Source organism: Esox lucius, chromosome 9 (genome assembly GCF_011004845.1).
Source record: "Esox lucius isolate fEsoLuc1 chromosome 9, fEsoLuc1.pri, whole genome shotgun sequence".
NCBI lineage: Eukaryota > Metazoa > Chordata > Actinopteri > Esociformes > Esocidae > Esox > Esox lucius.
In genome coordinates, this window is record NC_047577.1 from 10,510,858 (window position 1) to 10,535,741 (window position 24,884).

The 24,884-nt window shown below is 45.5% G+C and overlaps 2 protein-coding genes across 4 annotated transcripts in view; both read left to right on the top strand.

Moving 5' to 3' along the window:
- The window catches only part of adcy9 (adenylate cyclase 9), a 31,617-nt gene extending 17,986 nt beyond the window's left edge, over nucleotides 1–13,631 (top strand). The window contains exons 5-12 of one of the 2 annotated variants that reach the window (XM_029122321.2): nucleotides 4,243–4,460; nucleotides 4,574–4,848; nucleotides 6,375–6,477; nucleotides 7,497–7,705; nucleotides 7,796–7,955; nucleotides 10,216–10,364; nucleotides 10,997–11,026; nucleotides 11,969–13,631. In XM_029122321.2, coding sequence (XP_028978154.2) covers nucleotides 4,243–4,460; nucleotides 4,574–4,848; nucleotides 6,375–6,477; nucleotides 7,497–7,705; nucleotides 7,796–7,955; nucleotides 10,216–10,364; nucleotides 10,997–11,026; nucleotides 11,969–13,325 — 2,501 coding nt within the window. In that variant the 3' untranslated portion in view covers nucleotides 13,326–13,631. The remainder of the gene's footprint in view (nucleotides 1–4,242; nucleotides 4,461–4,573; nucleotides 4,849–6,374; nucleotides 6,478–7,496; nucleotides 7,706–7,795; nucleotides 7,956–10,215; nucleotides 10,365–10,996; nucleotides 11,027–11,968) is intronic. The other variant, XM_029122322.2, reaches the window with a different exon arrangement.
- A 5,053-nt stretch (nucleotides 13,632–18,684) lies between these two features.
- The window catches only part of crebbpa (CREB binding protein a), a 47,350-nt gene continuing 41,150 nt past the window's right edge, over nucleotides 18,685–24,884 (top strand). For both annotated transcript variants that reach the window (XM_010872740.4, XM_010872741.4), the window contains exon 1: nucleotides 18,685–19,584. In XM_010872740.4, coding sequence (XP_010871042.2) covers nucleotides 19,497–19,584 — 88 coding nt within the window. In that variant the 5' untranslated portion in view covers nucleotides 18,685–19,496. The remainder of the gene's footprint in view (nucleotides 19,585–24,884) is intronic.

Consider the following 24,884-nt stretch of genomic DNA (forward strand, 5'->3'; position numbering starts at 1 on the left):
TGGATCCCTTTTTTCTCTTGTCTCTTTCTGTGTCTCTCTGTGTGTCTCTGTCTCTCTTTCTGTCCCCCCTTCTGTCTCTCTGAAATGAGCAGATTCCATTAGCTCTCAGTTGAATTTCAATCACGCTCAGTGTCACCCTCCTGTATCCCATATCTAATGCCTCCCCAACATCCCTTTTACCATGTCTCCCCCACAATATATCATCTTTTCTCATCCCATTTACCACGTCTCCCCCACAATATACCAGCTTTTCTCATCCCTTTAACCACGTCTCCCCCACAATAAACCAGCTTTTCTCATCCCTTTTACCACATCTCCCCCACAATATTTCAGTTTTTCTCATCCCTTTTACCAAGTCTCCCCCACAATATTTCAGCTTTTCTCATCCCTTTTACCACGTCTCCCCCACAATATACCAGCTTTTCTCATCCCTTTTACCACGTTTCCCCCACAATATACCAGCTTTTCTCATCCCTTTTACCATGTCTCTCCCACAGTATATCAGCTTTTCTCATCCCTTTTACCACGTCTCCCCCACAATATACCAGCCTTTCTCATCCCTTTTACCACGTCTCCCCCACAATATTTCAGCTTTTCTCATCCCTTTTACCACATCTCCCCCACAATATATCAGCTTTTCTCATCCCTTTTACCACGTCTCCCCCACAATATACCAGCTTTTCTCATCCCTTTTACCACTTCTCCCCCACAGTATTTCAGCCTCTGTCATCGCTTTATAATCTGTCCCCCTCAATATTTCAGCCTCTCCCTCCTTGTGTCTGTCTTTCCCACTGCCAACAGGCTTGCCTACAGTCACCTGGCACAGATGCCCCTCATGTCCTCCCTGTCTGCTCCCTCTCTACACCCCCTTCACTCCCCTTCCTCTCTGCCTCCTGCTATCTTTCTCCTTCACTCAACACACATTGTTTTTAGGATTTTGGAGTTTGGACTATTTTCTACTCAAGGCCTTTGGGTCAGAATAAAGAGATGGATAAACAGAGGGAGAAGGAGGGAGAGAGAGAGGGAACACATGGGGAGGTTTAACTTGTGATTGTTGGTAACATGAAGGGGGTTAAGTTGTTACTGTTGGTAACCTGAAGGGGGTTAAGTTGTTACTGTTGGTAACCTGCAGGAGGGGTTAACTTGGTTCTGTTGGTAACCTGCAGGAGGGGGTTAAATTGGTTCTGTTGGTAACCTGCAGGAGGGGGTTAAGTTGGTTCTGTTAGTAACCTGCAGGAGGGGTTAGATGGGTTCTGTTGGTAACCTGCAGGAGGGGGTTAAGTTGGTTCTGTTGGTAACCTGCAGGAGGGGTTAAATTGGTTCTGTTGGTAACCTACAGGAGTGGATTCAGTAGGTTCTGTTGGTAACCTACAGGAGTGGATTCAGTAGGTTCTGTTGGTAACCTACAGGAGTGGATTCAGTAGGTTCTGTTGGTAACCTACAGGAGTGGATTCAGTAGGTTCTGTTGGTAACCTGCAGGAGTGGATTCAGTAGGTTCTGTTGGTAACCTGCAGGAGTGGATTCAGTAGGTTCTGTTGGTAACCTGCAGGAGGGGTTAAATTGGTCCCTCCTGCAGGTTACCAACAGGGTTCAGTTGGTCCTGTTGGTAATAATCCAGCCATTGTTTCTGCTTATGTCTATATCTGTCTCTCCAGCAGCTGTAGCCGATAAAGCTTGTGGGTCTGTCTGTGTGTGTGTGTGTGTGTGTGTCTGTGTGTGGGTCTGTTTCTGAGACTCGTGTGTGTGTCCTCAGATGATCCCAGCCTGTGTATTGTACAAAATCAATAGAATCCATCAGGTGCATTCAAACTAAAACATGTCATCCTTTCAACCCTGAAAGTGATCCATACGCACACACACACACACACACACACACACACACACACACACACACACACCACGCATAGACACACTGAAACACAACACACATGCATTACGTCTATTCCAGTAAGTTAGATACTAGTAAGCCGGTTACTGACTAATAAGCTGTTAAAACGGCCAGTGGCAAAAGCCATACAGTTCGTAGATGCTATTTGTGATGGAGGCAAACTTAATAAGAAACATTAGTCGGTTTAACATAATGCTTAATGCTGTCTAGCGAAACATTCAGACATTGCCAGCATGGGGTAGTGGTTAAAGACACAGAACCCAGGTTCAAATCCCGTGAGGGCAACACCTTTTATCACTTTTAATTGCAGACCAGCTGAACTAGGCTTGCCTGGTTCCTTTCCTGGTTTTTCATGGTGTCCTCGTCGAAACTATGTGTGTGTGTGTGTGGGCGGGGGGGGGGGGGGGGGGGGGGGGGGGGGTTGCCTGCTGAAGTGTGTGAATGTGTGTAGGTTGTGTTGCCCACTGTTATAATACTCTCCATTCACTTCCTGCTGCAGTTTCTCACACTGTGGTGTCTCTGTTCACTGGCCCACACACACACACACACACACACAGACCACCAGGGGCAGCGAGTCCCAGACAGGCTAGAATAGAATAGATGATTATATTAAGTGTGTTGTTCGGTATAATACCAGTGCTACACAATGACTGATGTAGCTACACAACAATAGAGCAGAGTTTAATAGGGTAGAATAGAATAGAATACAGCAGAGTAGAAAAGATTAGAATGGAGTTGAGAAGGGCAGAGTGGATTAGAATACAAAGAAGCAATACAGTAGAATAGAGTAGTGGGGGGAGAGAATTAGAGGTAAATAGGAAAGCAAGATAGAGAAAGACAAGAGAAAGTAACTGATTACCTGGAAGAGCGAATGAAACAAACAGGAGTAGACAAGAGTGTGGAGAGATATGGGAAAGAGAAAGAAGAAGAGAGAGGGTGAGTGAGAGAAAGAAAGAGAGGATGGGAGAAGAGGTTAATGGGCTAACAAGGTAATTAGACACACGGTTCATTAATGAACAACATTGGAGAACATTTGCATTAGAACAGGGAACTAGTTCCCAGAAGCCTTTGCTGCAATTCCCCAATTTACATCCCATTTACATTTCAGTGATCTTACAGATACATGTTGCAGTTACTCCATGCATTTTAGGACAGCCAGGTGGAACATCTACAGCTTAGTTAGTTTAACCAAAACACTAACCAGTAATGCCTAAACCTAAAGGGAATCCCAATCCTAACACTACGCCCATTTGTAAATGTTCCTGTGAGCCCAATGTTTCTTTTCCCCTAGTGGGGATTGGGCAGAAAAATCACACGGGGAGCAACTTGTCAGATTTTGCAAGCTTTTGACACATTCATCCGGATCACGCGCACACATACTGACAACACAGACGGACACGGACCAACAACACACACAGGCAGACACAGACAGCCAGACACCGACAAACGTAACACATGGCTCACTGTGCCTTCATTGTTTGAATCACTATCACTAGCTAGTGTAACCAAATGAGCCCCCCATCGTCATGACAGCTGGCTGGTATGGCTGCAGCAGAACAGATCAGCACCGCATGCCTCCTCCACGGCTAGCTGGAAATGTCAGGCGGCTCGGACCGTTTGGTAGTTTGTCAATACTCGATACGTAGATCATTTTCGCCGGGCTTACCGTGTGATCTTCATCAAAGGGGGCGCTTTGTTCAACATTGGTGCACCGACAATCGGTATGTGTTTGACCTGTGAGATACCTGCGGTGGGTTTAGATAGCGTTCGCTATCGGGCTGATAGGGACTGGCGGTTGGCCAACTCCACAGCAGTAGTCCAGGGTGTTGCGTACGTCCCTGTTGACCCAACAGCTGTGCTAACACGCCGGCCACTGCAGACCAGCCAAACAGTCGCCTGTTAATCATCCATGGATGACTTCAGGGGTTGCACGTCTGTCTTTTGTGGGTCTGTCCTCCCCCCAGGTCTGTCTTCTGTGGGTCTGTCCTCCCCCCACGTCTGTCTTCTGTGGGTCTGTCCTCCCCCCACGTCTGTCTTCTGTGGGTCTGTCCTCCCCTCACGTCTTGTCTTCTGTGGGTCTATCCTCCCCCCTCGTCTTGTCTTCTGTGGGTCTATCCTCCCCCCAAGTTGGCGGATGAATCGGTCAGCCAGTCTGCCTGCCGACTCGATTCCACAACCTGACCATCACAACGGCTTTCCTAAAGGGTTTTATAGCGGAGTCGAATATGAGGCCGGGGGAGAGAGAGCGGAGCGTTGTGAGAGTTAAGCTCTGTCTTTAGTTAGGAGTTTGTGTGTCCTTGTGGATGTATGTCTGTCTGTGTGTATAGCTAGTGACGTGTGAGTTTTCTGCTTAGGGATGAAGACCTACCTGATCTCTGGGAGGAAGTTGGAGCATGCTCAGTGTGGCTGCTCCCAGGACTTCCTGACCCCCTGCCCTCGCCCCCACACCCCTGACCTTATCCCTGGGGGCGCCGCCGGTCCTTGTGTGACCTGGAGTGTGATTGGAGATCAAAATGAGGAGGGGGCGGGACTCAATGGATGCCAGGATGAACACAAATCAAATATTGCGAAGGTAAGAGGGCAGGCTGGCACTGACACCTGGCTGAGTACAGAGGAGCCCCCAGAAATTAATTGAAAGAACAACTGTCTTATTCTCCTCTCTCTCCCTCTCTCCTTATTCTGTAGTTTGCACCAGGTCGTAGCCCAAGGGCTTTGAATGGAATCCTCAGCCCTCCCCTGGAGGACCCCGTGAGGGCCAGCCAGAGCTCCCTGTGCGACATGCTCCAGGAGAAAGAGAAGAACACCGGTGCGGGCACAGGGACGGGTACAAGCCTGGGTGTGGGGGGTCCGGGAGGGTCGGGGCCAGGGGGTATGGACCACTCGGCCCTCATCCCTATACGCTCCAAGAACTTCAGGGAGAAGAGTGACGTCCATTTTGTGGATGTCATCAAGGAGGACAGGTGAGGAAAAACTAAGTTGCATTTGGTTTTCATGATGAACGCTTGTGAGGTCTAGACAGGAAGTGAGGTCTAGACAGGAAGTGAGTTCTAGACAGGAAGTGAGGTCTAGACAGGAAGTGAGTTCTAGACAGGAAGTGAGGTCTAGACAGGAAGTGAGGTCTAGACAGGAAGTGAGGTCTAGACTGGAAATGAGGTCTAGACTGGAAATGAGGTCTAGACCGGAAATGAGGTCTAGACCAGAAATGAGGTCTAGACAGGGATTAACCTTTTCACGCGTGAGTTTCAAATATTCCTTACCGACCCCCCAGCGTGAGTTTTTTTGCACGTGACTTCAGTACTCTGCAGCATTTGAACTCATGCCAGCATTTGAACAGTCACCTTGCTAGGTAAGGAACACTACATGCATTGCATTGCAAGCTTCTCTCGTTGACTCGAATTCTAAGAGCTGCAAAAGTTGGTTGATTTATTACTGTAGCTAGCTAGAAAACGTCAGCTAACCGCTAGCAAACGTCAGCTGCCTGCTAGCTAACAAATCGTGACCAGTTATTCAGTGCAGTGAAAATGAATAAACTATATAAAATGCATACAACGGGGAACGTAACTTCTAGAAAGTTTTTGCAATGGTTTTGATCGGTAGTAGTCGCTAATATAATTCGTTTTTGTGCATTAGTGTTGGCTGTCTGTTGGTACGTAACTAACACTTCTTGTCCCGATTTGAATGCTTTCTACCTGGTTAATATCATAGTATGGTCTTGAAACAATTACAATCAGGAAATAAAGTTATAAACACTGTTTGAGCTAAATGTGAGTAAATAATAGCGCGGTTTTACCAGCCATTGTTACGTTACTTGTAGCTAGGTATGCTAATGGTGCGTTCTAAACATGACGTTCTAATCACACCGGTGTGATCGTACGCTCCAGGGACCACTCTAGATTGATCACACCAGTGTGATCGTACGCGCCAAAGGGTTAACTAACCCCAAACCAGTTCAGGGGAGCTGAATCAAGTAACATGGTAAGGCGTGGGTTTTACAGAGCAATTTATGATCCAAATCTGACCCTAGAAGACTTGATTGAAGCAATTATCAACTGGGTAGTTTGGGTCCTGGATGCGTGACTGGCTGAAATCTGCGGTATTTCAGGCATCATAAATCTGGTGGTTCAAACCTGGTAGGCTGATTGGTTTAAAAGCTGTGGCATAGTTCAATAGCAGTTCTCCATTGGCGAGAGTGGAAACATTCAAAACCACATGTCAAACCGGGAGTTTGGCTCCTGCTGGCCCGGGGAAGTAGACCCCTCTGCCTGGTGCACGACAGCCACAGTGTCACCTTAAACAAACCCTGGGCACACTCACTCAGCTAGACGGAATGAGGAGCAGCCGTTAGCTGTGGTATATTGGCCACGCCTCCTCGGGAATAATTGCCTTAAATATACCAGGAACTGGTATGTCTGGTCGGGTCGGCGCTGTGTGTTCTGTTGACAGTCACCAAAGGGTAACCCTCCTACTTCTACTGTCCTCCCTGCAGTCTGATGAAAGACTACTTCTTCAAACCGCCCATCAACAAGCTGAGCCTCAACTTCCTGGAGCGACCTCTGGAGACAGCCTACCGCATCAGTTACCAGGAGGAGGTACACACACACACACACACACACCCCTAGAGACAGCCTACCACATCAGTTACCAGGAGGAGGTACACACACACACACACACCTCTGGAGACAGCCTACCACATCAGTTACCAGGAGGAGGTACACACACACACACACACCTCTGGAGACAGCCTACCGCATCAGTTACCAGGAGGAGGTACACACACACACACACACACACCCCTAGAGACAGCCTACCGCATCAGTTACCAGGAGGAGGTACACACACACACACACACACCCCTAGAGACAGCCTACCGCATCAGTTACCAGGAGGAGGTACACACACACACACACACCCCTAGAGACAGCCTACCGCATCAGTTACCAGGAGGAGGTACACACACACACACACACACCTCTGGAGACAGCCTACCGCATCAGTTACCAGGAGGAGGTACACACACACACACACACCCCTAGAGACAGCCTACCGCATCAGTTACCAGGAGGAGGTACACACACACACACCTCTGGAGACAGCCTACCGCATCAGTTACCAGGAGGAGGTACACACACACACACACACACCTCTGGAGACAGCCTACCGCATCAGTTACCAGGAGGAGGTACACACACACACACACACACCCCTAGAGACAGCCTACCGCATCAGTTACCAGGAGGAGGTACACACACACACACCTCTGGAGACAGCCTACCGCATCAGTTACCAGGAGGAGGTACACACACACACATCTATGGAGACACACACACAGAATCACACACTCCTCTGGAGACTACCATTACAGCTAGGAGAAGAGGTCTGTTTGAAGCTGTTTCTGGTTTTCGAGAATACACGCACAAGGATATTTTTCCAACAGGCAATGTGGAACAAATCACACAAAGTCCCCTGCTGGTTCAACTGAGGTAGTGCAGTCTGGTTCAAACCGGTTGAAACACGTCTAACCATGTTCCCCCTCCCCCCTGTCTTCATGTCTCCCATTATCCTCCAACCCTGTTGTAAGGTGTGTGACCTCTCTCTCTGACCCTTTCAGGTGGAGACCCAGGCCCCGGTTCAGACCTTCGCCAGCCCCACCTTCAGCTCCTTCCTGGACGTCCTCCTCTCCTGCTCCGTCTTTCTCGCCCTCACCCTGGCCTGCTTCCTGGTTACCCTGGGCGTCATGGAGACCCTACCGGCGACCGCCCTGGGATTGGCCGCGGTGGCTGGCCTGTTGGAGCTGGTCTCCCTGGTGCTGTCCATACGGTGAGGTGGCTGGGGTTGTCAAGCAAAGACGTCGTGAGCCTTGTGCATCTGTTCCGATTAGACTCCTCATGGTCTCTCCCCCCCCCCCAGGATGGCGTTCTACCTGGACAACGTGATGAGCTGCACCCGGACTCTGCTGAGGGTGGCGTCTGGGTGGCTCTCGCGCCACGTGATCGGTGCGGTGCTGGTGTCACTTCCCGCTGTGTCTGTGTTCTCGCACCTGGCCTGCAGCCTCCACCCACCCATACAGGTAAGACTGGTGCCTGTGACACACTGAGTCAAGGGGAAATTGGGTGGAGGCGTGTAGGACTGGGGGGCTCCACACCTTCCCCGGGGCCCCCCCCCGGGTAGCCCTTATCCAGGAGACTTCTGCGCTGATCAATCGTTCCCGGGGAGAGAAACGGATGGTGGAAAATGCAGAGGGCTTACGCTTGTGGACCTTGGCACGCTGGTTATTGACATACCCCTCTGGAGTCCATAACTTCAGGAGAAGACCGTCTTGGCCCCGACATGCTCCTAACACAGCGTTCTTTCCCCGAAACCTCTGAGTCACTACCTGGACCCAGTGCTGTTCCCAGACCTGTTCTTCACAAATGACACCCCTATTCCCTGCGCAGTTCACTGCTTTAGACCCGAGTCCACAGAAAGTAGGGAGCCTCTCTCGATGCAGTGATGTCTTGACTTCTCACAAGGCTCAGCTGGTGTGTTTTGATATCTTGTTTTTCAAGAATTTCTCCCCTTCTCGCCTAAGGGCAGACACACACAGACAGACAGACATACAGACACACACCCACAGACAGACAGACAGACAGACATACACACACACACACACACACACACTGACAGATCAAAGTAGTAATCCTAAGGGAGTGAGTAATTAGACTGGAGTGTCTGCCTTTGAAGATATTAAGAGGCAATAACACACAAAGAGGATAACACTGAGGGGATGGAGAGAGCGAGAGAGAGAGAGAGAGAGAGAGAGAGGGGGGACGAGAGAGAGGGGGGACGAGAGAGAGGGGGGGGGGGGGACGAAGGGGTGGTTGGAGGTAGAAGAGAGATGAAGAGATAGGAATACAGAGCAGAATGGAAGCATGATAAGGAAAGGCTAACAGAGGGAGGGAGGGAGGGAGGGATGGATGGAGGGAAGGTGGGGAAAAAGGGATGGACATGGAGGGAGAGCAGCATGGATGGAGAGAGGGGGTGGATGGAGAGAGCAGAGGTCTGTGGTAGATGGGAGAGGAGAAAGATGTACACCGATATTAAATAGATAGGGAGGAAGAGAAGGATGCAGGGAGGCTGAGGACACATATGAAGGCTTGTGCTTGTCATTTACTTTTTGCACTGACTGATAACTACTTTGTTGAGGAAAAATATTTTAGATCAATCACCTTCCCTCACCTGTCTGTCTTAGATCAGTCACCTTCCCTCACCTGTCTGTCTTAGATCAATCACCTTCCCTCACCTGTCTGTCTTAGATCAGTCACCTTCCCTCACCTGTCTGTCTTAGATCAGTCACCTTCCCTCACCTGTCTGTCTTAGATCAATCACCTTCCCTCACCTGTCTGTCTTAGATGTATCACCTTCCCTCACCTGTCTGTCTTAGATCAGTCACCTTCCCTCACCTGTCTGTCTTAGATCAATCACCTTCCCTCACCTGTCTGTCTTAGATGTATCACCTTCCCTCACCTGTCTGTCTTAGATGTATCACCTTCCCTCACCTGTCTGTCTTAGATGTATCACGTTCCCTCACCTGTCTGTCTTAGATGTATCACCTTCCCTCACCTGTCTGTCTTAGATGTATCACGTTCCCTCACCTGTCTGTCTTAGATGTATCACCTTCCCTCACCTGTCTGTCTTAGATGTATCACCTTCCCTCACCTGTCTGTCTTAGATGTATCACCTTCCCTCACCTGTCTGTCTTAGATGTATCACCTTCCCTCACCTGTCTGTCTTAGATGTATCACCTTCCCTCACCTGTCTGTCTTAGATGTATCACCTTCCCTCACCTGTCTGTCTTAGATGTATCACCTTCCCTCACCTGTCTGTCTTAGATGTATCACCTTCCCTCACCTGTCTGTCTTAGATGTATCACCTTCCCTCACCTGTCTGTCTTAGATGTATCACTTTCCCTCACCTGTCTGTCTTAGATGTATCACTTTCCCTCACCTGTCTGTCTTAGATCTGTCACCTGTCCTTACCAGTCTATCTAAAGATAAATGGGCTGAACTGTAAGTCACTCTGGAGAAGAGAGTCTGCTAAATGGCTGATCTAATTAAAATAGAAAGCATTAGTTCGCTGCTAAAAATCCTACATCTTTTGACCAACTGCTGACCTGGGGATTACGGTGTGGATATGTGCACTCGGTATAGACAATGGCCCGGACATGTGGGCCGGTTCTGGTCAACATAGTACCATCGTGTGTGAATACTTGTGTGCAACTGCATGTCATGTCTGTGCTCTAACACACTGTGTCTGTGTGTGTCTGTGTGTGTCCGGACTCCCTCGTCCAGGTAACCATGTTTCTGTGCTGTGCAGTGACGATAGCCATCATTCAGTACTGCAACTTCTGCCAGCTGAGTTTCTGGATGCGTTCGGCGCTGGCCACTGCTGCCGGCGTAGCTCTGCTAGTGCTGCTCTATAGCCCCCTCAACAGGACAAGGTGAGTACCGCAGCTTGTGTGTGTGTGTGTGTGTGTGTGTATGCGATCCTGGTTTTAGAAAAACAAACACATGTTAGCAGGGTGAGTTACAACAGTCACTATAGTCACGTAAATCACAGTCAACATTAGGAGTCGTCATTTCCAAGACTGAATGTTTATAGTTAATAAAAGGTTGACGATTGTTGAATTAAAATGTGCACTATTTTGTGATGGAATAGTAGATAGATGACGCTGTATCTCACTGGTCCGTACCTCTTTCTCCCTCACGTCAAAAGGGGAAATGAATGAGTTTGGCAGCCTGGCTGTCAATGGCCAAGGGTTTAATCACTGGGCTGATCCAATGCACAGGAGTCATTCTGAGAGGTTGATATGAATCCATCGGCTTGAAGTGTTTGTGTGTGAGTCACTGATTGGAGTCACTGTGCTGTTCCAACACACAGGAGTCATGAGAGCTTGATATGAATCAGTGAGTTTGTAGTGTGCGTGAGTCACTGATGGGAGTCACTGATGGGAGTCACTGAGAGAAGTCACTGTGAGGTTGCGATGAATTAATCAGCTTTAAGTGTGTGTGAGTGGGTCACTGATGGGAGTCACTGATGGGAGTCACTGATGGGACTCACTGTGTCTTGCAGCTCCAGTAATGACAGCTCTCTGGGGATGGGGTGAGTGTTGCCGTGGAAACGCAGAATGTTGATGGATGAGTGACATTTGGTGGGGTGACGGGAGGTGAAAGGAGAGAGGAGCGTGTGTCTTTCTCTTTATCTTATTCTTCCCCTCTCCTTGCTCCCTCTTTCTACCTCAGTCTTTCTCCTTCCCTCTCAGTCTGTCTCTCTCTCCCTTCTGTATCTGCCTCCTTTGCCGTCTCTCCCTCTCTTTGTTTTTCTTTCTCAGTGTTCTCTCTCTCCCTCCCTCCTCCCTCTTCTCCCTTTTCTCATCTTGCTGATGTAACCGTAACAGCTAAATGTCGGCAGCGGTGTCAGTGGCTTCATCCCAATCGGCAGGCTATTCCTTCTGAGCTCACTAGGATTCAAAGCAGGGCACTACCCTGTCTAGGCAACTGGAGGCCTGTTGAGATGCAGCCCGAAAGAGTCCGATTGGCTAGCTGGTTCTCTTGGCACGGGCCGTGGGTTAGCTCAGCCCACGGGGGAGACCAGGTGAAGTTAGAGATTGCTGTGACATACTAAATTCTGCTCCGGACTGGATGATTTCCACATGGATGATGGAGAGTGTGATGTTGCTGTAGGGGCGTGTCAGGGGGTGTTGCACCGCATGATAGGCAGGGCACGACCAGAGAGTGTTGTCCATGGGAAACAGCTGATCATTATCCTGTGTGCGTGCGTGCGCGTCTGCGCGCATATGCGCATGTGTTTGTGTTTGCTGAATAAATTAACCAACAACATCTGAACTAAACAACTGAATGTTTGTGACCTGTTCGTCCATCCATCTGTCTTGTGTTCTTCTCCCTCACTCTCTTTCTACACCCACTCTGTTATCTCCCTCTCTCTTTCTGTCAAACCCTTTCCATGCCTCCCTCTCTCTTTCTGTCTAACCCTTTCCATGCCTCTCTCTCTCTCTCTCTCTCTCTCTGTCTGTCTGTCTTTCAGTAACCTCACCAACCTCACCAGTGTTGCGCGGTCCACTCAGAGAGAATCAGGTCCAGACTCTATCCCGACGGTCCCAGTTACACTGCTGAATCTGCTGGTCCCAGAAGCGGTCCTCGCCTACTTCCTCCTCCTCCTGCTGGTGTGGGTCCTGAACCGTGAGTTTGAGGTCAGCTACCGCCTCCATTACCACGGCAACGTGGAGGCCGACAAGCACCGCGACAACATCCAGACCATGCGGGACCAGGCTGACTGGTTGCTAGGCAACATCATCCCCTTCCATGTCTCTGAGCAACTGAAGGTGACGCAGAGTTATTCCAAAAACCACGACAACGCCGGAGTCATCTTCGCCAGCATCGTCAACTTTTCCGAATTCTACGAGGAAAGCTACGAAGGCGGGAAGGAGTGCTACAGAGTGCTGAATGAACTCATCGGCGACTTTGACGAGTTGCTACGGAAGCCGGACTTCGCCAACGTGGAGAAGATCAAGACGATTGGCGCCACGTACATGGCGGCGTCTGGGCTGAATGCGCAGCAGTGCGTCGACGACTCTCACCCCCACTCCAACCACCTGAGGGCGCTGTTTGACTTCGCCCTGGAGATGATGGGCGTCTTGGACGACTTCAACAAGAACATGTTGGGCTTCGGGTTCAAACTCCGCATCGGGTTCAACCACGGCCCCCTCACGGCGGGGGTGATTGGCACGACCAAATTGCTCTACGACATCTGGGGAGACACTGTGAACATCGCCAGTCGCATGGACTCCACCGGGGTCGAGTGTCGGGTTCAGGTGAGCGAGGAGAGCCACACCGCGTTGAGCGGATTGGGTTTAGAGTTTGACTACCGTGGTACCGTCAACGTAAAGGGCAAAGGTGAAATGAGGACCTTCCTTTATCCCAGGAGCGCTGATAGCGGAGGGCAGCTATTGACTGAGCCAGGGCTCAGATCACAGCTGGCTTTTGGACCCAAGGGGCCCGGAGACGTCCCGATAAAGACGGGGCCAAATGCAGGCACCGACGTTCCAGCTCTCTGTCCCTCGTCTTCCTCTCGTAGTCCTCCCCCCATATCCTCCACGCACACCCCCGAACACTCCTCCCTTGGACCCCTGGGAGCTCCCGGACTAGGGCATGAGCCAGGCGTGGCCAATCCTAGCGGGCCGAGAGGCGGGTGGGTAACACCCACTGGATCCCCCCACACTTGGGCTGGACTCCTCCCTCACCCCCTCACCCTGGACGTTGACCCAGAACTTGTGCCCTGTAGTCTGGCACGGCCTGAGGAGGAAGAGGAAGATGAGGAGGAGGAAGAGGGGGCTAATGAGCTGACAAAGCTCAACAAGGAGGATTTCACCTCCCGCCTTTGATCCATCAAGTGCTGATTTAGGATCAGGTCCCCCCCTTTGCCCGTATGACATTATGATTTTTAAAACTGATCCTGAATCGGCACCCCTACTCTGATAGTCTATGTTGGTGAGGCCCATCAGCGGCCTCTTGAGCTGAGTTGCTAAAGATGCAGTTTCGTTAGGATGGTGGACAGGGTGTTTTCCCCCTAACCTGTAGATCGACTTTCTGAACCCAGACGTGTGAGTTCTCCCGCTGAAATGTTTCCCCTGTCAGAAACAGTCATACCATGAGGGCTCATCACTTTTCTATGTTTGTTTTTTTGCTTTGGTGGGGGGGTGGGGTGGGGTGGGGGGGGGGTCTGTGTTGAGCACAGTGGGGCACTATAGGATGGAGGAGGAAGGGGGACCGGGTTTTTGTTGTTGATTTTAGTGTTCTTAATTTTGTTCGATTTGTAAAGAAGTGCCTACAGGACAAGAACCGTCAATGAACAAGTCATTAATCGAACAAAAACACAAAAAGGTGAAACAATCTTAAGCATGGCTTTTTTTTTTTTTTTTACCTAGATTACCGATGATGCTGTGGTTCTTTTATTACACACATTTTTTAATGCAATTCATTTTATTATACCATTAATGTTTGTGCCATATATTGTTTTTCCCTTTGTAATTGTAGCCTTTTCACCTGACCCTAAAGGGAAATTAATTAAGTCACGGACAGTGTAGGATCATGGCTAAAAAGCTGAGAATTCTTGGTAGAAAAAGGGAATGAAAAAAGCTGCAAGTGTTTCTGCTGTTAGATGAGGGCTTACAGTGTTCATATACTGCATGTGCTGAAGCCGGACACTAATTAGAAACCCCACACAGGGCTTATCTCCAGAACACCTCGTTTTAGGCCCACGTTTCCAGGAAGCCAGTTTAACAAATAAAGAGGCTGTTCGAGAGTTTAACTGGTCAAAACATTTCTCCTCAATGTGTCGCACACAGCGTGTACCCGACCAGCCCTCGATGGTGTTCTGACACTTCCACAATGGGAACTGCCAAATTGTGTTGTAACATGTATTAAGCATTCTTCATGGTCAGAAAACCGAGCAGATACATGACAGTGGCACTCTGTATTAAGGTGTATAGTAGATTCACTTAACAAGCGCACATCCAGATATAGTTTATGGGAATAGTAGGGTGTTAAAGGGACTATTTGGTAATAATGAAAATGGGAATGCACTTTAAAAAAGCATTAGCTGTGAGTGACAATCATATATTATTAAGGCTACCATTGACTAATTGAAGATCTTTTTTTTTTTAAAGGGATAATACAGTAAATATCAAATGTCTGCACACCCTTATTGAAAATGTAGCTTTTTATGTAAATGGTGAAATCCTTACAAATCATGTCAGATCCTTTTTCACCCAGCATCTTCCAAGGACAATATTCGGCATGAATTTTGAAATATATATTTGGCACAAAGCCAACTTAGCTTATTATCCAAATTACACAGTGCCTACTGTCATATGTGGTGGCGGCAGCATTATGCTATGGGGCTGCTTCTTTTCAGAATGGACAGGGGCTCTGTTCAAGATGAAGGGGACAATGAATAGCTCCAGTTTTTAAGATATTTCTTGTGCAAACAGGAGATCCCCTCACAAATTTAATGAGCTTGAACTCAACTGCAACGATTAGTTGGAAAACATTGATAGATTAAGGCGTGCTACGTTGGTAAACCTACCCAAACAGACTTACTGCAGTAATTCAAGCAAAAGGTGCTTCCACAAAGTATTAGTATAGGGGTCTGTACACTTCTGCAATCAAGGCATTGCTGTTTTAAAAAAATCTGGGAAATTAACCATTTGTTTTTCACTTCAATATTGTTGGTTAATAGATGTTATGAACGGTGAAAACCTTTCTGACATTATTTATCTCGATTTCAGCCTTTACTTAAACAAAAGCTGTATTTTCTAAGAGTGTGTAGACTTTTAATATCCACTGTGTGTATATGTAATTATGGCATGAACTATGAGGAACAGAAATCAGTTGAACCAGTTTATATTACAACCGGTTATGTATATTAATGTATATTAACATGCAAACTCAACTTAGTAGGACGTTTCTATCTGATGTATTTGTTGCCACAAAAACGATTTTGTTTGACTGACTCCAGATTCAACTGCGGGTTTATCACAGCCGCCTTCAGGTTGGTGTGACATGCTGGTTTTGAGAAGTGGGACATTTAACCTTTCCTCCAGTCACAGCCTCTCCTTGAGATAGGCGCTACTGTAATAATGTACTTTAAATGTGCCACTTTCATTGAATTATTTGGCTGCAATGCAACCTATGTTTTGTTAATTTTTTTTCGCAGAGCTAATTTGTTGTAGTGCCTAAAAAAGTATGATAGACTGTATTTCATTTTTTTTTCTTTTTGTGTTTTGTATGAGGATGATGATGGTGAAGATAATGATGATGATGTGTTTGTGGAAATTATAAATCGTTTTTGTGTGCAGTTACAACTGCATCTCATGTTCAGAGAAAATATCCATTTGCTTTCTTTCTTGCTTTTTATCTTTTATCTTTTTCTCTGTCTGATTTCCTGTGTAGGTTAATTTGGACAAGGTTTCCTACCCATGCTCCCTCGCTTTTCAAATGGTTTCTTTCTTCCTGCCTTTTCCTCTTTTCTACTCAAGCTTTTACTTCTGAAAGAAAGGGTCTGTTGGGTATCAATATGTAGCTCGGACACTTTTGTGACTTACACAAAATGTATATCTGTGTGAATATCTTTTAAAGAGAAAAGGTGAGGATCTAGGTTCAGTTCAGCATTTTGATTCCTGTTTTGGGCTCAGATAGAGTCTGCCGTGATCCTAGAGCTGGGCTTTGGGTATACGTGGAACTGCAGGGAGATCCAATTAGAGCAAGGAAAAAGAAAGTGGGCTATTAGACCAATTTCACAGATAAATAATATAAGCATATGAAATTAATCAACGCAGTTAGAGTATATTTTCAATGTGAGTTTGCCAATGAAAAGATCTGTTAATTCCACTCAGTGTTTATATTATTAATCACAGGAATGTTGATCTTTAGTGTGATTGACTATGACTTGGGCAGATTTGAAAAGCCATAGTTGCTCTTCCTGGTGAGCAGACCATAATAACCTGCAACCATCCACCTATTTGGTTTATAGTTCTCAGTTGTCTGTGCAGTGAGTTCAGAGACAGAGTACTGTAGCAATTTGTTTTGAGCATTGAAAGGGCACCGTAACCAAGACTGGTAACTAAGGGCCTATATTTTTGCAAAGGGAACTAACGAGCAGAGGGGAGGGATACGGGCACACCACCCGTCTTCGAAGACCCACACCTGGAACACCTGCGTCATGAATACAAAAATCAAAAGGAATAAAAGGATGAATTAACCTGTCTCGGACTCTGTGCTGTCTGGTCAAAATGGAGGACGAGAAGGAGTGATGAAAAGGAAGGAATGACTTTGCTTGTTTGTGTGATTTTCACACCTGATATGTGCATCTACATTTGTGTGTGCGTGTGTGCGCGTGTGGGCACGTGCTTTTCAGTACAACTTCTTTCCCCTATAAACTCCCACTATTCATCATTGAATTCTGTCCCTGTATATTGTCAGTCCTTACCAACTGTAGGGTTTGCATGTTAGCTTTCATGACATGGATAAAGATTTTCTGAGCCTATTTGAGCTGAATTTGACATAATTCAAGTAATGTAATAACACATGCCATTTAGTTGATGTCTTTATCCAAAGCAATGTAGTCATGAGTGCATTAATTTCATGTATGTGCAGTCCCAGGAATGAAACCCGAAATTCTGGTGTTACAAGCCACACTCCCCGCCAGCTTAACCTTGCAGAATAATCACATATAATACTAACTGGGAGACAAATGCCCCAAACAAACATTGCACAAAATAGATCAGTGAATATTAAGGGAAACAAGTATTGACCTTACTGAACTGGTGTTTGACCCTGCGTGTCTTTTCCCCTGCCGAGTAAGTCCTTTTACCAGGCTTTCACTAAAGGAACTATACAAGGGAAATGTATTGGAGGGTAATGTATATGAGATAAAAATGTTTATTTTTTGCAGAGAATATATATATATATATTTTTCTTTTCCTTTTTAAATACTAATGGGTGTGTAAAGCACATTCAAACTGTCATCACAAGCAAAAAAAGTTTGTAATTCACTCGCTAAGTGATTAAGTTGCACACTCATTTTCTTCCACTGCTATGGAAAACTAGCTATGTAAGATTAACTCCAAGGTTTTATTTTCCACACTGGGTGAATGATATATTTGAAATAAGCCAAAGAGTTTTAATTTGTTGATCTGAGATGTTATTGTGTTTTATTTCTTTTGTTTTACTTTTCAATCGGTCGGTGTGCCATTTGGTTTGATGTTTGTAATTTGTGCACGTTAACCATAGCCAATGTATCATTTAAAAACACAATGAACATAATCTCTATACATTTGCACAAAGCACTCACTGTGTATGTATGTACATATCCGTAGTATGTATTTTGATGTCACATTTATGATTTTTGTTTTAACTTTTCTACATGTGCATGTGCTCGAATTTGACTTTCTGTGAAAAAAAAAAAAAAAACTACGAACAGAACACTTTAATATCAAACTGTTTTGTGTCTGTCTGTCTGTCAGAGTGAATGTAACGTCAATATTTGTGGCAGTATTTTGCCATTGTGTCAATACATTGACATCTGTGACGGTCATCTACTGAACAACGATCGTCATGGCAACCGCAATATTAATACTTGTTGTATAGCTCAAGCCCCTGATTTTGATCAATAGAGCTGTTACATATGTTTGACATTGCATTAATTGGGATTTAGATTTTAAAAGATTCTGCATGATGGAGAGGTATCTTGGCCCCAGGCCCAGCACACGAATAACATATATGACCATTTAAACCCCCCAGAGGTAGTGGAGAAATGTTGTTTCAGGCACAGAAACAAAAAGAAACTCTTGTTTAAGTGGACTCTTCATTTTTGGTCCATTTATGTCAACATGTTTCTGTTCAACACTATAAGGCATAAGACATTGACCCTGACTTTTCAGTATGGTTGGATATGTTCAATGAACTTGCAAAAACTGTTCCTGCTATGCTGATCCTACGTTGACTATATAAACGCCTTCGCACACGTGAAGACTATGAAGATTACAAAAAAAATCTATAGCATATATATTACCAAGATATTAATGGAAAAATGATTCAGGGCTGTATAATATTTAGTCTCTTACCGCCCCTAGCGGAGTATTTTGCGAACTTCGCGTGACGCACTCGAAGCTTCTGTGGTCTATGCTTGTATAGGTTTACGTAGGGCGTGATTGCACGACCCCTCCCCCTCTAGTCTACAGTCTATCTGGAATTGAAAAGGAAAAAAACTTTTTGTAGCGAAGGAATCAACAGACGCCATCTTGTCGTGAATCGGAATTAGGATTTTGGTAGATCACTATTTTTTATTTGGAACTTGACCATCCAAACCGAGGTTTAACGGTATCCTTCCACTGAAAACGAACTATTTTCATCATTTTGGAAATATTTTTTGACAGAAAAACGGGAATTAAATCGGTCATCGTCGGCGAGAAAACCCCCGTATATCTGATTTCCCCTTCAGAGCGGAGCTCGAGCACCTATCGCCGTTCGGAGCAATATTTTTTTTCCCGGGAGTAGCCGGAAAAGAGACAGCTTCTTGCGGACAATATTGCAAGAATATATCATGTGTATGCAGTTGTGCATTTTTATGGAGCTTCGAACGATTTTTGCATGAAGAAATTTGACGTCACAAAATGGGTTGTTTCAACGTCTAAAATTAACGACTTTAGTTATGTGACAGGAATGCAGTAATTAATGTGAATATTTTGTTATCACATGTTAACCTTAATTTTGCATGGGAAACATTTTTATTAGGGTTATTTAACGACAATAATGTGGGTGTTGAATTATCATGGGTTGAATGGCGGTGGCGAAGCGGGGCGCTGTTTCATCCTTTTTGAAATTCTCTCACTATTAGAAAATTAGCAGGTTAGCCAACGTTAGCGAGCTAACTGCTTGCTAACGTGCTAACTAGTGAAATAAAAGTGGAGGTTGTCAGAACAACTTTTCCCGTCGCAGGATTTTTCTTTAAACACATTTTTATTATAATTAAATAAATCACACGAAAGATCACAATGGCAGAAAACCTGCTCGATGTCGGACCTCCCAACTCGAAGCGACCGAAACTGAATTCACCTGCGCTGTCAGCGTCAGATGGACCAGGTAAGGAAGGCCCACGAACTAACTTAGTTACTAGTACTGGACGGTTACTAACCAAACGTTAGTTTTACATAGTTCGTTTAGTACATAGTTAACTAATGACTGATCGAATACAATGTTATTAAACTATATAGCCAACGTTAGTTCAAAAGTCAGTCATACGTTGAACAGGCGTGTCGTCATTCAAAACAGCTGTAAAGTACGTTACTGTAACAGTTAGCTAGCAACATTTTGACATGAATGTTGTTGGCTATTACTGTACTGTTGTAGCTATTAGCCTACACTAAGTCCTTGCTACTTTGGCAATGACAAGGAGTGGCAAGGATTGGAATGTTATGTAAAGAGACTGGTAACGTTACTCAGCTGGCTGGTCAGCAGCAAAACTTTGATAACGGGTAATTTTCTGTAAGTTCTGGATATAATTAGTTTTTATGTGGATGAAGGCTAACTTTAAATAGCTAGGTGTCTAGAAACGTAAATCCACGTAACATAGTAGGCAACTTACATGGCTTTTCCTGCTAGAAATCAGTTTATTGCTTTACGTCGTCAGCATGCGCTGCTTTGTCAACATGGAAAAGCACAACCGTGTAGTTAACATTGTTTTCAAAATGTAATGGGGCGATAGTCTACTTGTCAGTCTGGTTGCGAACTACTGTACAGTAGCTAACGTTAATTTTTGTAAGTCCATCAAAATGGAACCTAATGTCGACGCTATGATTTGGGACTCTGCTGGTGGCTAAATTCTGTTGCAATGTTTACTTTGATCAAATCTCTTGATGGCAGATTTCTAGTTGCATGAACAGTTTAACTTCAGTAGACACGGTCTTACAAAACCTGCTGCACGCACCCTGCTTGCTTCGAATATTGTTTCTCAGAATATCTTAAGAGGCTATTGTTTAATAATCGATATATTCCAGTCATGTCCCAGTCCCACGTTGCCTTGCATTTGATTGCATAAATGTGTCTTAGGGATACAATGCTTAATGTCGTGACATCTTGAAGGCCAGTTGTAATTTTCCACTGTAGCTACTTTAAGATCCACTGCTCTTTAATGCACCTGTAGGGCCTACATCTTTGAAAGGTTACAGATTTTATTTTTTTTAAGTTGCAGTGGAAGGTATTCATTACAGAAAATAACCTTCTCTGGTGTGGTGAATTTATTGAAGTGCACAAAATGCAGACAATGACAAAGATCCCATTTAGATCGGAATGTGGTCTGTTTTTTGTGCCTTATAACGAAATTCACCATTGGGGCATAACAAATGGCAGACATTGTTTCTGTTTTTCATTCCTGCACCTGACACGCAACATTATTTTCATCTTGGTCTGTTGCTAACCCCAGAGGTGCATGACAAACGTAACCCTCGTTCAGAATTTTTGGCAAACATTGTGTGTTTTACTCAAAGCTTTTACGGTGTGTATACACAGCCGCAGAGTTGTGCTACACCACTCGTCTACAGTTGGTCCTCAAAAGGGGAGAATAAACATTTTATCTGCAAAAGAATCAAGACCCCATGTTGTTGTTGCTCCAGCATCTATGTACTGCTGTAGCATGGGTTTAAATGCAGCCCACGTCTTTCACCAGATAATCTATATTTCTTGTGTAAGAAAGCATCTTAGTATCTTAAAAATAATTGGCCGTTCAAATGCTGGTTTGAGGGCATCCTTTCCAGATGTTTTTTTTTAAGCACTTCCATAATTATATTATAGGGCGAGGACTAATTGACAATGTCGATTACATTGACAAGGAGAAATATTTGGCAATGAATTTCATTTTTGACAAGTTAGGTTTATGTTGGACGCAGCAAAGAAAACATAGAAAGAATGGTGGAGACTGTTGCTCCACCAGTAGACCATAACATTGAAGACTTATTTTAATAGCTCGATAGTTTAATCTAAAACAAGTGTGCCATTGTCTTAAGTTTGGTTTCATGGTGTGAGTTGTTTTGATGCGAAACATCATTCGTATTGAATACATGCCTGAGCTGCGTGTTAGCGTAGCATTTGCACCACCACCAAACCGATGGTGAACTCGTGCACATGGAATTTATTTACACTGGATACCGTTACTGATGGTACATGCAACGGTTCTCAGTTTGTGCGTTTTGTATTTTTCAGCGAAATAGAAACTTTGAGGTGAATGCGTCCTTAGTCTTAATCTACGGTGATTTTAATATTGGTGTCTTCAGTGTACAGTGTAATTAATATTGCCTGTTTAAAAAAAGCCCACAGTGATGTTTCACTATTCCCTATTTTCTTTTATCGCTTTCATTTCACAGGCTCATTTAGCACACTACAGATTTGTGTAAATTCTTAAATGATAAACAACTTTAAATATGTAATTTTGAAAAGTATTGTGCCAGACGAGACCAAACACATTAAACTTGGGTTTAATGCTGGAGTGTACGTTTAAAAAACAACAACTAAGTATTAATAGGCTATGTAAAATTGTTGTCAAGTGCAGCCCTATTATATAATTATACTTTGCTAAGTACCTTAAAATGCCTCCAAAACCTACTACATTGTTTTAATGTTCAATCTCCTATCGCCACATTAACTAAACAGATCCTATAGGCCAGAGACTGGAAGCATGGAAACACTTGGGGCTATCAGCTGCAAATTACCCCCAACAAAGGGTGTGTTTTGCCCTGAGTGTCTGTGGTCATGCATGGGCAGCCTCAGAGGATCATCCCCTGCCCTGACTTTTGGCCCCTGCCTTCTGCCGTGGGGCCCCTAGGGCCTGGCTTGAGTTAATCCCCTCTGTGGCACATCTTCCTTTGGAGAAGAGGTTTTGTGTGTGTTTGTGTGTTAGTGATTTAGAGGGATGCGCCTTTCATTGAAGTGACAGAGGAAACACGCGCCCCCTCTCATCCCCCGGCCCCCTCATTTAGGCCATCTGTCACCCTAGCAGAGTCCTCCTGCCCCCCCCCCCCCCATCACCCCTTTTTCAGTCCCCCTTATCACTGATACAGTAGTTGGTATGTGGTTTGCCACAGTGCACACGTTGTACAGGTAGTGTACATGTGAACAGTACCTGCCATGCATTTGTCATCAGTGAATTGTTAGTGAAGCTTTTTAGCAAATAGCTTACCTAGGAATTCCTCGGTCTGGGCGACATGCCAGAATAGGTCACCTCCTAAGTCTTTCCGGATGAGACTGAAACACACGTATGTACACACGTCCTATGTATGCACAGGCTGAACGCCGGCTGTGCTAATGAAGTGGGAACTAACAGCGTTTCACCTGTAACAGTAAATCACCTGCCTGCTCTCAGAGCCGCTGTCTAAGCCTGGTGAGATTCCGACGAGAGGCCAGGCTCCCCCGGCGGCATGCCGTTGCCTCTCCAAGCGGCACATTTAGGACCCAAGCGGCACCGTGCACATTCATGACTCAGTCACTAATGGCACGGAGGTCCCTGAGAAAATGGGTATGTGGGGACTTCTGAGAGCGGTGTCATGGCGGGGGGCTAGTGGTCGTGTCACCGCCCGATCACCCAAACCTAAGAAATGTGTGTGACTGTGTGTTTTTGCTCCGGCTCAGCCTGTGCCTATTACGGTCTAATTGGTAATTGTAAATTCCCGCCGGCAGTCGTTTTACACACGTTTTAAGCTGCTCTTTATACCGTGCAGTTCCCTGTCATTTTAATCAAATCTGTCTCTTATTAGCAAATATTGCTATTTTTGCGGCACCCAGACGCATCTGTCAGTTCTTGGCATGAAAAGAGACACGGGGAGCAGAGTATGTATGGAGAGAGGAATGAGAGGAGGATGAAAATATGCCTTGTTTAAATGCCTCTAGATGAAGACAGAAACTGTTGCTAGAGAAAATGTAATCAGTTGTCTTGCATTGCTGTATGCTCATTTGTAAAGAGAAAAGGCCTACATTTACAGAACAAATGCGTTCCACAAAATCTCCCTCAAGCAAATTAGACGGGTTCATTCTAGTGTTAGACTGGTGTGAACATTTGCCGGCTTATGATTTATCTAGTCATACAACATTGAAATTCATTGGGAAATGTAGGTACTTGCAAGAAGTGGGTAAGGTGAAGTGTGTGTCAGAGGCAGCTCTAGATGGAAAGTGTGTTTTGACTTGTACCCGACTTGGTCCGGAATGGTGTTCTGGTACTTCTAATTTTCGGCAAATGGGGTTCCGGTTCCTTTTGTAGGCAACCCCTTTATTAACACATACATTTTGATTAACATAGTCTAATGTGCGATTTGTCCATTCCTGCACTTATTTTATCCGAAGTTAAGTGCTGCATGTGGCACCAGCATGTTTTGGTAAGTTTTTGAAGGCCACGCCGGTGCAGCCAATTAAAAAATGTAACCCTCTAAAAACTTAGCAAAATGCATGTTTGGCCAAATTTGGGTTTGGCAAATTGACTGACCAGGCAAGTGTGTGTGAAGGTCAACAAAACAATGTACATCAGCAACTAAACAGAGCAATGAGGGAAGGCAAGGCAGAGGGGAAACAGCCTTGGAGCAATTGATGGGGTGCAAAGAATCCAGAGAATGAAGGAGATGAGTGGTAAGAATGGAGTGAACGAGGGCTGGTTCTGGGGTGAGGTCGGAAATGGAGCTATACATTTTTTTGGAAAACGTGAACGTAACTTTTGTGTGAGGCATGGCCTCTCACTACCTGTGAACACTTACCTTAACCATAATCCTTCACCTAAACCCAAAATTCTAACCCTTGCCTTAACTGAACTTAAAATTTGTAACCCTTACTTTAACCATAAGCCTTAACGAAACCCTAAATGGGTGACCCTTACCTTAACCATAAGCCTCAACCTAACCATTGAATTGTATCCCATATCTTAACCATATGCCTTAACCTTAAAGATGTGACCCTTCCCAGAATTCTTTAAATTTATATTGTGGGCCGGTGTAATTTGGTCGTCGGCTCAGCCTTCACATGCTCCTTGTGAATACTTGTGTGGTGCCCTGCGGCTGTTATATTTGATGTTATAATCATTTAGCGAACGCTCTTATCCAGGCTCTGACATTAACTTTGGCCAGAGGCCAGTAATAACAGTTGTCGACACGTGGATCTCGTCGGGAACTTTATCGCATTTTCAGTTAAACCTTTCTTTTGTTGTAGCTTTTCGTTGTCAGTAAAAATCGGATTGTGAAATAAACGTATACCCAATTGCCAAACAGGTGCACCTGCTGAGGTTGTCTCTTATTGTGTATCTGTATGTTTTTAGTATGGTCCTTTGGAATGTCGAATCCAAGTGCCAATCTGCCTACCGCCCAAAACAAGATAGAGCGCAAAGAAAGCATTCCAAGAAAGTTGACCGACAG